Source organism: Zophobas morio, unplaced genomic scaffold (assembly GCF_036711695.1).
Source record: "Zophobas morio isolate AGI-343-1 ecotype UQ-CSIRO unplaced genomic scaffold, CSIRO_AGI_Zmor_V1 ptg000023l, whole genome shotgun sequence".
Classification (NCBI taxonomy): domain Eukaryota; kingdom Metazoa; phylum Arthropoda; class Insecta; order Coleoptera; family Tenebrionidae; genus Zophobas; species Zophobas morio.
In genome coordinates this window covers 14,393,984-14,407,304 of record NW_026972128.1, presented here as the reverse complement: position 1 = coordinate 14,407,304, position 13,321 = coordinate 14,393,984, and the positions used below count along the sequence as shown (strand labels likewise).

The window sequence follows — 13,321 nt, the reverse complement described above, 5'->3', positions numbered from 1 at the left end:
ATGCGCAAAATGATACGTGACACTGGAATCATGTTGCAAATATTTTTTGAGGCAGCCATTACATATTTTGGTCGATCTTTTTTTTTATTTCGAATTTTCGATGGACATGGTGGTGCGTGGTGAACTAGGGTTGATTCAGTTGGGTTTCATTTTTACTATGTTTTAGGGTTTTTGTTTGCCCATTGTTTCGTCTCCTTGTTTGGCGAACCTGTTTCCCAGAAGTCTCAGAACACCATAAAAAAAATGGGGAGTGGGGAGAGAGTGGATGTTGATTGTTGACAGAATGTCATTCCAACCGCTTGAAATAATAATTTTACTTTTCAATTTAGAAAAAAATAGAAAAATCGGGCAAAAATTACAACACCGTTGCGTAACTATAGCTTTAAAATAGTAGTTTTTTTAATCACAAGGCTACTTGATCTCATAAAGGTTGCAAAGTGGTGGCAATGCATTAGTTGGGTGCATTTTGATTCTGGTTACAATATTGTGGTAGTTTTTGTTTATTTTGTATCACCAATGGAAGTAAAATTGTAGTCACTCATACAGTTCTGTAAATGTAGAGACAAAGCAACAAGCAAACATGGTAAGTGTCAAAGGTGTCTTTGTTACTTGACTGAAAAATTGTCTACGAATTGCAGCAGGCGGACGACCCACCGTATCTTTCTGTTGGGACTGCAGTTAGTGCTAAATATAAGGGAGCATTTTGTGAAGCAAAAGTCAGTAAAGTTGTGCGTATCGTAAAATGTAAAGTGACCTATAAAATGGGTTTGGGTACTGCAACTGTGAGTGATGAACAGGTTAAAGGTACTTTAAGAGTTGGACACACAGTGCAAGCCAAACATCCTGAAAAGAAGGAGTTCGTGGAAGCTACAATTGGCAAGATTCAAGACTGTAGTCAGTACACCGTTGGTAAGTATCTTTATGAGAGAAAGTACCTTTTATTCATTGAATATTTACAGTTTTTGATGATGGGGACATAACAACATTAAGACGGTCAGCTTTGTGTCTAAAAAGTGGAAGACATTTTAATGAAAGTGAGACCCTAGATCAGTTACCCTTGACTCATCCTGAACACTTTGGCAATCCAGTTGTAGGTGGCAGAAGAGGGAGGCGAAATAGACAGTTAAAGTATGTCATAATGTCCACTACAAAACTTACCTAACTTTTGTATTATTAGGGAGGATAGCAGCGAGGGTGAAGGGGAAGAAGAAAATGAACCTGATTTAGAAGGTTACTCCATAGACATAGGACGCGTTGTTAGTGTTGAAGCTACTGACAAAAAAAGAGGGAAAGATAATTGGTTTCCTGGGCTGGTTGTTATTCCATCAGCTCAACCTACTGTAAGAATTAATGTAAAAGATGAATACTTGGTTAGATCATTTAAAGATGGTCGATAGTAAGTACCACAATTTAGTTTAAATTATCATTTTCATTCAAATTTTTCAGTTACACGGTACCTAAAAAGGAAGTCTCAGAATTTAGCAGAGAATTAGGTGAAAAAGTTGAAAGTTCTGTGTTAGCAGAAGCTGTAAATAAGGCCTTAAAATACCTTGATAACAATGAATTACCAGTACACTGGGAAAGAAATTCATTGTTTAATATGCAGTCAATTGATAGTGATTCTGATGAAAATTATAGTGATGTAAGTGTGGTTAGTTTTATTTGATTTGCTTTGTAACATCCTTTATTTCAGTCTTCTGATGACGAACCAAATGAAGAAAAAGACAGGTTTGTGGCACAGTTATACAAGTTTATGGATGATTCGGGAACGCCGCTGAATAAAAGTCCCATGATAGGAAACAAAGATGTAGATTTACACAAAATGTTTAGGGTGGTTCACAAATTAGGTGGCTATAATCGAGTAACAAATAAAAATAAATGGAGATTAATTACCACTCGATTAAAATTGCCAAATAATCAAGCGACGTTTAATCAAGTGAAAAATGTGTATAAAAAGTGTTTATTAAGTTACGAATCGTTTTACAAAACCTTAGGTGTAACAATGTTAAATCATAGTATATCTGCCAAGAAGAATCGCGGAAGGTCATTAATTCGTGATAAAGACAGATCAACTCCAGTGAATAGCCCTAAACCTGATAAAGATGATGATATCTTAGAAAAAAAAGATGATGAGAAAAGTATCCCGGAAGATAAAAGTAAGAAAAAGATGGACTTTAAGAGAGAAGATGAAAAAAGGCGGAAAGAACTTGTCGAAAACAGCGACACTAATAGTAGCGATGCTACTGATCAATCTGAATCTGTGCCAAGTACGTCCAAAGATATTGGAAGACCCCGACGGATCGACCGATTGAAAGAGAAAAAAGCGAAAACGCCAGTTGGTGACAAAGTCAAACCTGAAAGTATAAAAAAGGATGATGAAGAAAAAGTAAGTTGATGTTTATCATTATGTATAATTTTGAAATTGCTTTTCTAGATCCAACAGACAAGGTCTAAGTCACAAACACTCAAACCTAAAGAAGTGGTAAACAGTTTAAAGAAAGATACAAAAGCTGGGGACAATGCACTGAAAATAGCTCCAAAACAAACAACAAAGAAAAGTGATGATGATAAGAAGAGGGGACGCAAGAAAATTAATTCAGATGAAAAGGCATCTGTTGAAATTGTTACTGACAGCCTTTCAGGACAGACAATTAGTGTTGGTGATAAATTGAAAGTTTACTACGGTCCCACTCATGAGCAGAAAGTAACATATGAAGCAAAAGTCTTAGAGATTGAAAAGGAGCCTTCAGGTCTACAGTATCTTGTACATTATACAGGCTGGAATACAAGATATGATGAATGGATAGCACCTAGTCGTATTGCAGAAAATCTCAGCGCTAACACGAAAGCTAAAAGATTAAAACAGGGTACTGTCTCAGCGTCTACATCTTCTAGTAAAACTTCTACTGTTACTAAAACATCTAGTGCTAAACGCGGCCGAGGCACTTCTGTTACAAGTAGGATTACCACTACTACTAGCACTACTGAACCACCGCGCTCAACAACCCCATCTAGTGTTACTTCTTCTTCTAGTAGAACCAAGAGTCCAGCAACACCTGCTACACGATCTACAAGTCGTATGACTCGTTTGGGTATGACCATAGAATTGTTAGATTTTTTACATTTCAAATTTAAAAATTTTTTGTGGTCAAAATCACAGTCCCGTGGTACGAATTTGATTATTATTTAACATACATCATGTGAAAGTTAAGGACAATATCACTATAAGTTTTGCTGAAATTATAAATCGTTCTTTGCCAAAACTACTTTTTTGTATACGCTCCCAAAAACAGCCATTTTACGGACTCAAAAGTGTCCGTAAATGAATCTTTTTCGGACTCAATCCCAAAAAGTTACCATGGCAACTATTAATGATCATCTGAGGTCATTTAGGTTAATAAAGCACACGTATTAAAAGATTTGTTGAGGTGTTTTTGGGCTTTAACAAAAAAATGTTTGTGACACGTACCTAAAACGTTTTTTGGGACTCATTTGCTATTCCGGAAATAGCAAAATTCGTCCCAAAAAACTATATTTTAGGCACTTGTAACAAAAATAACTATTTTATCCCAAAATAAAATTGACATAAAATGTTGTCAGGAAAAAAAATAAAAGTCCTAATTGCCCTCTAGGAAAGTTGACTCATAAGGGTGAAATAATTTCAGCAAAACAAAACTTGGCTCAGTTGAATGATTTTAAGCATTTTTAACTGTTTGAATAGATTATGGACGCAAAACTCGAAGGGCTTCAGCTCAAACAGACGTTTCAAATCACTCAGAATCCGATTCTGAAATTTCCGAAAGTGAAGCGGAATTAACTCGAACGAGGAGTGGAAATAAATCTGAGGACGTGGAAATTAGAACGTATAAAAAGAAGATATCAAGAACACCAACGGTCACAAAATCGGAGAAATTGAAGGATAAGGAAGACGCGGATACTGAGAAGGAAGAAGAATCTGACAGATCCAAACGTACAAGAAAATTGAAAAAATCTCCAGAAAAATCGGGCGAAGAAAGCGATGAAGATAACGGGTCGAACTTACCGAAAGGAAGAGATTTCGATCTAAATCAGATTCGGTCCGAATTGAAAGGTTTTAATAAAGCTGTCAAAGTGCCATCGCTTGAAGCTGCCGAAAAGGAAGTGTTATCGTCATCAGATGATTCAAGTACTCCAATACTAACAAAAATCGAAACCGTAGAAGAGAAAAAAGAAATCAAAGCAATCGAAACGTCGCCCACGTCTGACGATATCTACGAGTTCAAAGAACCGGAACCGTTTGAGTTCGAATCGCGTGCGAAAATGGTGGATGACAAGGCGTCGAAGAAACGAATACCTCGATTATACGAAGATCTTGAAAAGAGCCCGAAAAAGAAAATCATAAAATCGCCAGGCAAATCGGATAAGGATAGTCCAGAGCTTGATAAAAAGAGGTTTAGGAGGACACCGGTACGGAAACAAGATGAATCGGAAGAAGATGAGAAAAAGGATGATGAGGATCCATTTGATAAGCTTGTTGAGTCGCCATCGTTCAATATAAAACCGCTGGAAAAAGTTGTTGAAAGTAAGCCAAAAGTGTTGAGGAGTACTCCAGAAGAAGCTTTGAATGTGTTTAGAGATGCTGTTGAGGAATACACCAGAGATATTGATTTGTCTGATAACGAATCGCAAGGACAACATCTTTTCACGCGGGATGATGAACTTTTCTCGGGTACTTTTACCAAATACTCGCCTGAAAGAAATCTTGACCTTGATTTTTCAAGTAAAGTGGAAGATATAAAAAAGGAAAACGATGATTTGGAGTCAATTAGAGAGTCTATCACAAGAGCAATCGAAAGAACTCCATCTAGTGACGAGTGTGATAATTTAAGCGACGAAGACGATGATTTAGTTATTACTACATCAACGATAACGTACCAAGGTAAAAAACGAGAAGCGGATTCTACTTCGGTAATAGTGGATGCTAATCTGATTGAATCTACAAGCCAAGAAGATGTTGAAGTCAAAGTTGAAGTTAAAGAAGAAGTTATCCACAAGAGTCCTATTTTACAGATCTCTCCTGCTCTCCAAGAGACAGATAGCTCACTGCTAGAGTCGATATGTTCACAGCCTTTAGCAATTTCGACAAAATTAGAAGATACAAAAGACCTTAATTTAAAAACCGGCACAAGGATCGCAGATTCTCTACTACAGAAATTGACTTCTATAAATAATAAACCAGACTCTGACAGTGAACAAGATATTAAAAAAGAAGTAGATAAAGATACTGACATAGATGATGGTATCAAGTTGATAGATGTTACAAGGATGATTAAACAAGTTGAATTAAAAGTCAAACCTTCTGACATGGAAGTAAAAAAATCTGCCACTCCAACGAAAATAGAGCCTATCAGCGATATTAAAAAAAGAAGAAAAGTTGTCAGTAGAGCGTACATAGAGGAATCTGATTCAAACAGCAGCGATTCGGAACAACTCGTCATTGCAAGATCAGATGAAGATTCTCAGACGACTTCATTAGATAAACCTGACCTTAAAGAAAGCGACAGCAATATGTCTACCGCTCATATTGGAACTACAGACGATTCTCAGTCTCAAGAAGAACAACGAAATTTCAAATTTGACACCACAGACAAGTCGTTGAGTCCTGAACCGATAAAAGAAGAACAACACGAACCTGAAAATGTCAAAGAAGATGAGCCAGATTCTCAGCTTCACTCGTTGCTTTTATGCGAGGAAACGATACCCAGAAGTCCGGCGCCTGCATCAGAAGGTTCTAGCGTTGTTGAACAAAAACCTAAAGCGAAATCGGTTTTAGAAATGCCTTTTGCCAGTGCGCCTGGCAATTGTAATAATAAAAATATGCTGCTAAATAACGAACACAAACCAGTAACGAAACCACAGCCACCGCCATTAGTACTGCCTATAGCAAATAGGGATAATCGTGATGTTTCGACCGTCATCACTCCACCTTCAACACCAGGCAGTTCCACAAGTGGGTAAGTGCGGCACCCGTTGACTGGTAACGTATAATTATTGCCGTATTAACGTTTAAAATGGGACTTTGTAGGGACCATGGGGATTTATCTCCTAATACTATAGAAAATGAAAGTTGTAAGTCAAACGACGCAGAATTGGATTATCCAAGGAAACGAAGAAATTCTTCTCTTAATAAAGTACCGTTGTATAGTGAAGATGGTAAGTAATTTAAAAATGTCTTCTAACATCGTTACTTTATTATTCCATTCAACAGATACTCAAATGACCAATGAACCTAGCACCGGAAAAAAATCTCGAGAGGAATGTGTGGCGGCTTCTTGTAGAAAACGCCGAAAATCTGTAAGAGGTATCGACGAAATACCGGCGAAACGAGGGCGTAAACCTCTCAACCGATCAAGGCAAAATAGCGACAGCGATGACACTTCTGAACATTCATTAACGGGTTCTGCTACGAATTTAGGTTTACCATCATATGATAGAACTTCAAAATCACCAAGACCTTCAAAGTACAACTTTTTCGTGGAATTTGGTGAGTTATTACCAACAGGAATTTTGTTAAAACTTCATCGTCTTTATTTTGCAATAGATCCAAGTTTGAACAGTGGCCAAAGAATTGCCGTATTACAACAAAAATTATCGGAGCTTCGTAAAACTTATGCTGAAGTGAAAGCCGAATTAGCAGCTGTAGAAAGGCGTAGGAAAAAAATTCGACGAAGAGAGCGTGAAGGTGAGTAGTGAAGCATGCGCTGCGCAAAGATTGGTATTTTGAAGAGTAATTAAATTATCTCTTAGATTATTATTTTTTTTTTAAATCTACTAACGCCGCCATGTAAAGTATTGACAACATTTACGAAAATAAAGGAGGAGATAATGTAATTTCTAGTACTACAATCTCTTTAAATTGCAAGAGCAAAATTTGCTTTTTACCTATTTTATATACGTAACACAAAGAATCAATAGTTGATCTTTGAAATCTGAACAAAATATAAGAGATGTTTTTCTACGTTGCGTACTAAAACTTCCTAATACTTCCATGTCAGAGAGGTTAAAAATATAGTACACATTCAAATTGATTATCCTATAAAGTGAATTACTCATGTAAAACTCCGTGGGCATCTCGGGAACAGATTGAGATATTAAAATTCTGTGAACACCATTGTTACTATGTTAAAGGAGGCACTTAATTTAATGTATATACGCTAGCGTCGTGGACCTAATTCAATTTTTGATGTTGGTTTACAACTTTTCGGGGAATTTAAAAAGAAATGTAAATTGTCTACACAAATACATTCTTCTAGTGATCATGAACTGTGTCACGAGGAGACATTTCGTCGTAAAAACGAGTAAATTATACCAGCTGTCAAACTATTGGCGTGAAATATCAAACTTGATCAAACACTAGCGAAACAAAGGACGTTTTAAGGACTTCGTGACAATACTGGCCATCAAAATGCATATGTTATATCGTTGAAAATTTAATAATAATAATAAAAAACCGATTATGATGATTCCTTCGCACAAAAAAACACAGCAAATACTTCATGCAGGTCATGGCGTATTTTTCAATAACTATTATTTAATAATATTTGAAATGACATCAACGGGGGATAGATATTAATTTTAATGAACAATGTAATACTAATTATAACGTTACTCTGTTCCCTGAATTTCATCGAAATTAAATGGGCTGTTTCTGAAATAACCGATAAAAGATGGCGGCATAAACATTCAGGAGGGGATGAATCAATAAATTCCACTTAATGTTCCGTAGTTCTTCAATGCATGCAAGTATCTTTGCAAAATTTGATGATCCAAACTTTTTTAGGACAACCCATATATATAAGTCTGATTGCGGAAGATTACGCATTTGTCGTGGACTATTGAAAAAAAATCTGACGCAAGCCATTATGGATACCATTTACGGTTATTTTTCAAATATACAAGGTCTTCCATTTAAAGGTGGTGTTTTTTGTTAATGGAAACATGTCGGGTGTTCAATTGAAAAAGTCATCAAGTTGGCCTTGATTTTTTTTAACGTTGCCAGTATGTCTACAATACACCTAAAATTTAATCGATGGCAACTGACAACACGGAAATGTCAATTATACACAGTATGGATTAATAAAACACGTGCGTTTTTCGCTCCGTTTTCTTCTATCAAAACGCCAACTTGATGACTTTTCAGTTGAACACCCGTTACACATTTAGGTTGCTTTTAAAACAAAGATCTAAAGTTAAGTTATAAAAGGTTATCCACAAATACTTTTTTTTGCGACAACGCATACATATTAAATAAATAAGAGTAATGTGTTCCCGGAATTTTGGAAATTTGTTTTCGATTTTTTATGTAATTAATAAAATTGGTTAAGTCGGTTATTAATTTTTTAAACTTGTAAAAATGCAAATAACGTTATATCTTGAAAGTCATGTTACAACATTTATTTAATAAAATTTTACGATGTCGTCATTGACTTTGTAGGAGGAAGGACTAAATTAAATTAAATTAATTTATTGATAATTCGTTGTTCTGTAATCATACAGTCAATGAAGTCTCAAGAATTTGTTGAATGCATTATTAAAGCACAAATAAAGGACCATTCGTTCCATAAATTTCTAGCAACGTTGACGTAAATAAATTTTGAGTGACGTCATGAAGTTTTTGGAAGGTATGAACAGATCAATTCTGGTACACGATTTCCTACAATTGGTTTCATAGTTTCCGAATACATTGTAAAAATGAATTGTACAATTTTTTTTCCTTACTTGCAAAAGGCAAAAATAGAGGTCGATTGATAAATCACAGGTGTACATATATTAAATGGTGTTGCAAACTTTTGAGATGATTATAAAAATTTTCGAAGCCATAAAAAGACGAATTCTGATCATGATCGACGCAATCGGTTTTGTAGTTTCTATTTAAACTATTAAATTTTGTTGCACAATTTTGACAGATACTGTTTTGAGAGATAAAACGTCCGTAAATTTTTGGTTGACCAACATACGAGTATTTTGGCATTTTACTGTATACACGTTGTGCTTAAAACAAATCTAAAATTTCACAGCAATCTATCCAGTAATTTCGGAAATTACGTATCTAATAAAGTCGTCCACAGACAACAGATTGACGAGAAAGGGAGATCCACTTTTTATATTCTAGGAGATACCATACGTTGAAGAAATTTAAGATTTCCAGAATAAGCAAAAATACGTCTCCCGTTTCCGTCTGTCTGTGTGTCTATCTATCATCTATGTCGATTTTTATTAGACAGATGATCTCCGAAACTAACGAACCAATTGTTATCAATTTTATGTGTATATTAGGGATATCCTGAAGGTGATAAAACGCTAACTAAAATTTGTCTGATTATCCCCACCAACAATTTGATAAGGTCACCTAAAAATTTTGTATGGTAAATATCATATACTCTTATTTATGGTTTATGAATCCGCCTTGATTTTTTACTCTAGGCATCCAGGTTGTTGCAAAAATAAATTGATATAATCGCATAATATTTGACACTAATATAAAAGAAAACCGTTCAGGAAATGCTCAGTGACTCAAATGGTTCGTATGCTAAGAACGCGAAAATCGCGGATTCAGTACCGGAATGGTCCACTTCTTTTTTTCTTACACTGTAACTAGTATTATCTTTTTTAACTAGATTTGTTTGATTGTACTTCAGGGGCGAAAAAAATTCAACTAATATAAGTAATTCTCAAAAATAAGAATACATTGATAAACCATAAAGTACAGACTAATAACCCACGCCTATATCTGTCTTATTTTTTTTAGAGTACGTCAGATTAAATCCTTTTAAATATACCTCGATCTGATCTGAAAAATTTATGTTTACCGTTCATTTATTTTTGTTTGACATTCAACTGTTCACTTTTGAGCTTAAGCTAAAGAAGTATTGTAATAGGGTCCATCTGGGGATTAGCTATTTTCATGTTTTCTCCAAGTTTCTTGACCACTAGAGTACGAAAAAGTAGGCTCGTGTTTTCATCTGTCTGTATCGATTTTTATTAGACAGATAATCTCCGAAACTAGTTAACCGATTTGTTTTCAAATTTTGTTAGCGTGTTAGGAACATCGTCAACAATGTAATGACGCCCCCTCAAACTGTATAAAATGGCATACTCCATGCCCCTGTACCTGTGGTTTATTAATCCGCCTTGATTTTTGTCACAATTACAGAATTACTTTATTAAAATGTACAATATTTGCCACGAGTGTCACGTAACAGATATTTGGTCTGCGTCCGTAACGATCTGCCGGTGGCCTTGTGGATTTTTCCGTGCTTCAGCGTTAAACTTGGTTTTACACGCGTGAGTTCAAATCCCATCCTCTTTGATTTTTTTTTACAGATTTCTGAAAGAACGACAATACAGCGTCCGATTTTTCATTTTATCTCAGACAATACGTAATATACTTTTTCGAAATTTTGCAAAGCTATTACGACGGATTTCTACCAAAAAATTAGCTCAAATTATTTTATTCTTGAAAAATACAAACAAAGCCGCAGTGTTACTGCACTATTTTAACTATTAATTTTTAATAAAAATTTTAATATTGATACGTGATAATAGTTTGGGGGCGTCGAAGGTTTAAGCTTCCCACGCAACAAGATTTAGTTAATTCCTTAAAAGAGATGTCAAAATTTTATAACAAGAAAACTTTTAGAATTATAAACTTAACAGTTGTCGCAATTATAATTATCTTAATAAATCATCGTGGCCACCCGGTACATATATCTGTGTACGCACGGGTGATATAATTTTTTTAACGAAAATAAAATCTCGTGTTTTTTTTTTTTTTTAGAGATTTGATTGGTATGAAAAATTGTCATAGTTAAAAAAATTAAATTTACCTCGAAAATATGCAGAAAATTAGTCCAAATTTTGAATTATTAGTAGTTTTAAAAACTCTTGTATTTTATGAACAATCTCTATATTTTGGAAATTATTCTAGCGCTGAAGGCTTCAAAGCAAGAAATGGTTTGTGGATGATCCAAATTGTACAACCAGTGCTCTTCCAATTTTAGACTGTAAGAAACGCTGTAAAATATTTTTTATGTAGTGTATTGTAAGAAATGATTTTATCAAATACCTGCTGCGAGGTTTAATTGTCTTTATTTTTTGTATATCGTTGTTGTCAGTCTTATTTAAGAGATATTTGTTATTATACTATAATATTTTGTTAGCTGAAGACTTAAAAAGTATATCGTAACAGACATAAGATGAGATCTCGTCAATAATTTAAACTTTAAACAAGATTTTATCATTGTTTAAAGTTTAGTTGCATTAATATGATGCCAGATATATATATAATTTGTTTAAAACATTGGAATGTGGTATAGATTGTTTATAAATAGTACCCACATTTATTTGTACATAATTTTGTTATTATATAGTTAGAGAGCATCTTACAACTAACATTAAGGCATTAAATTTATACTCCAATTATTTTGATTACCTTGTTGTATAATTAACTTATGTTAGTTAAGTTGTACTAATATATTATATTCTTGCAAAGGAGATGCTAAATTCGTGTAAAATATATTTGGCTCTCACAGTGGCAATACTTTTATATGATTTATTTATTTGGAATAAAATAGAATTAATAATTTTATGTACTTATGCAGTAGATTTTGTCATGTCACCTATGGAACTTCATCACAGAATTTTGCGGGTAAGTATTATTTATTTATTATTATTTTTTTAATATGGAAAATAATCGTTTTATAAATTATTTCGGCATTTTATATATCTAAATGTTTTTCTGATCGGAAGCGTTGGTGGTGACAAATAGCGTCGCCAATCTCAATGCAGTAATATCGTAGCAGCGTGTTGGTTGGGTAAGTCTAGGACGGATATTTAGGCTGGTAAAAACCCAAAGACTTCTCCGTACCGTTAGCCATCGCTTCGTCACCAAAGTAGAAAGCAGACTCCTACCAACACATAGTCGAACGTCACATTCCTCTTGTATTACAACCATCCGGCCTTCTATTGCCAACAGCGGCAACGCAGAAGCCCATTTGGTATTAAATGCGGAAATTGTACCGTTTAATAATTTTCAAAAACATGCCTTTCGCATAAATTAATAACCGAATTTTGATGTATGCAATGAAAATCTCGCGTTAATTTTTATTTCAAAGCCAAACATAACATTTGCAAAAGTAGTATCGCTGTAGTAATCGGTGGAAACACGGACCCATATACAAAAAAGTTTTCCATCATTATAATTTATGGTCGTCAATTTTCGACAATAATGGAACAACAGAACGGCCTCACACCGTCGCGGTAGTAGTGGAACAATGATGTGAATTTCATTTTCATTTATGAGGACGCAAACATTCCCACAATACTTAATAACTGGCAGAGGATCGAGATTTATCCCATTTGGTAAAAGATATGCTGCGCCCCAAGAAAAAATTCATTCGAACAAAAACGTCCTAAGTTAAAATGAATTACGTAAATCAAATAAAATGTCATAGTCGAAAATTACATTCTAGATATAAAAATACTTCTTCTACCCCCTAATACTCATGAACAAATCAAAGAACCCGCGTTTGCGCCGTTGAATTTTTAGAAAAAACACTTCGCTGGTCCACTGGTGTGCTGGCCAACTGGATTCCCTGCTCCACAATGTGACCGGAGCTGTGCGTCGATCCTTTTCTCGTGCACGGGTAATCGTATTCGTCTCTCTGTTGCTTGACGTCAACCGTAGATGTGAAGGGACCGTGTACAAAAATAGCTCGTATCGCTCAAATACGAATAGAGACCAGCAGCAAGCCGAGGCAGCCGAACGAATTCATCAAAATAAATAGCGGAAAAAATGGAAGCACAAGATTATTAAAAAAGAGTTCTTCAGTCATCGAGAGGATATAAAATTGGCGAAAACACGTCAGAAGATATAAAACAGGAATGACGCTGCTTAAAAAAAATAAGATCAATACGGCCGCATATCATGTATGACTACGATATCTACACAAATCTGCAATTATTGTATAAGGTTACGCAGAAAACTCTACATTGTAGTTGGAGAAATTGTTGAATTAAAATGGACTGCTATTTACACAAGAATATACTGTTCAGTTTACTATATTTATTGCAAAATGACAGCAGGTAGGTATTGTAAAAGTAGAATGAAACTACTTAATTTTCAGTTATTCGGTGACAAAAGTTGACGTAATTGTGGTAACAGACAATAAGAATTTTAGGCCTTTGAAGTGGAGAGTAGCATCTATTCACAAGTCTTAATAAAGACCTATGAAATACAACAAGAAACTTTAATTTGCATTCTACCACAGATATTGACTATTCA

General features: G+C 34.7%; 1 protein-coding gene across 2 annotated transcripts; it reads left to right on the top strand.

The window, feature by feature from the left end:
- Nucleotides 1–236: 236 nt before the first annotated feature.
- Nucleotides 237–11,624, top strand: LOC135133933 (AT-rich interactive domain-containing protein 4B-like). 2 transcript variants are annotated; one of them, XM_064062496.1, is made up of 12 exons: nucleotides 237–583; nucleotides 639–909; nucleotides 960–1,122; nucleotides 1,178–1,396; nucleotides 1,447–1,642; nucleotides 1,694–2,386; nucleotides 2,435–3,092; nucleotides 3,722–5,993; nucleotides 6,065–6,192; nucleotides 6,248–6,523; nucleotides 6,581–6,721; nucleotides 10,967–11,624. In XM_064062496.1, exons 1-12 carry the CDS (start codon nucleotides 581–583, stop codon nucleotides 11,002–11,004), a joined length of 5,058 nt encoding a protein of 1,685 aa, XP_063918566.1. In that variant the 5' UTR covers nucleotides 237–580; the 3' UTR covers nucleotides 11,005–11,624. The 2 variants fall into 2 exon arrangements, with proteins under 2 accessions (XP_063918566.1, XP_063918565.1); XM_064062495.1 differs by having other exon boundaries at nucleotides 960–1,128.
- Nucleotides 11,625–13,321: the final 1,697 nt, after the last annotated feature.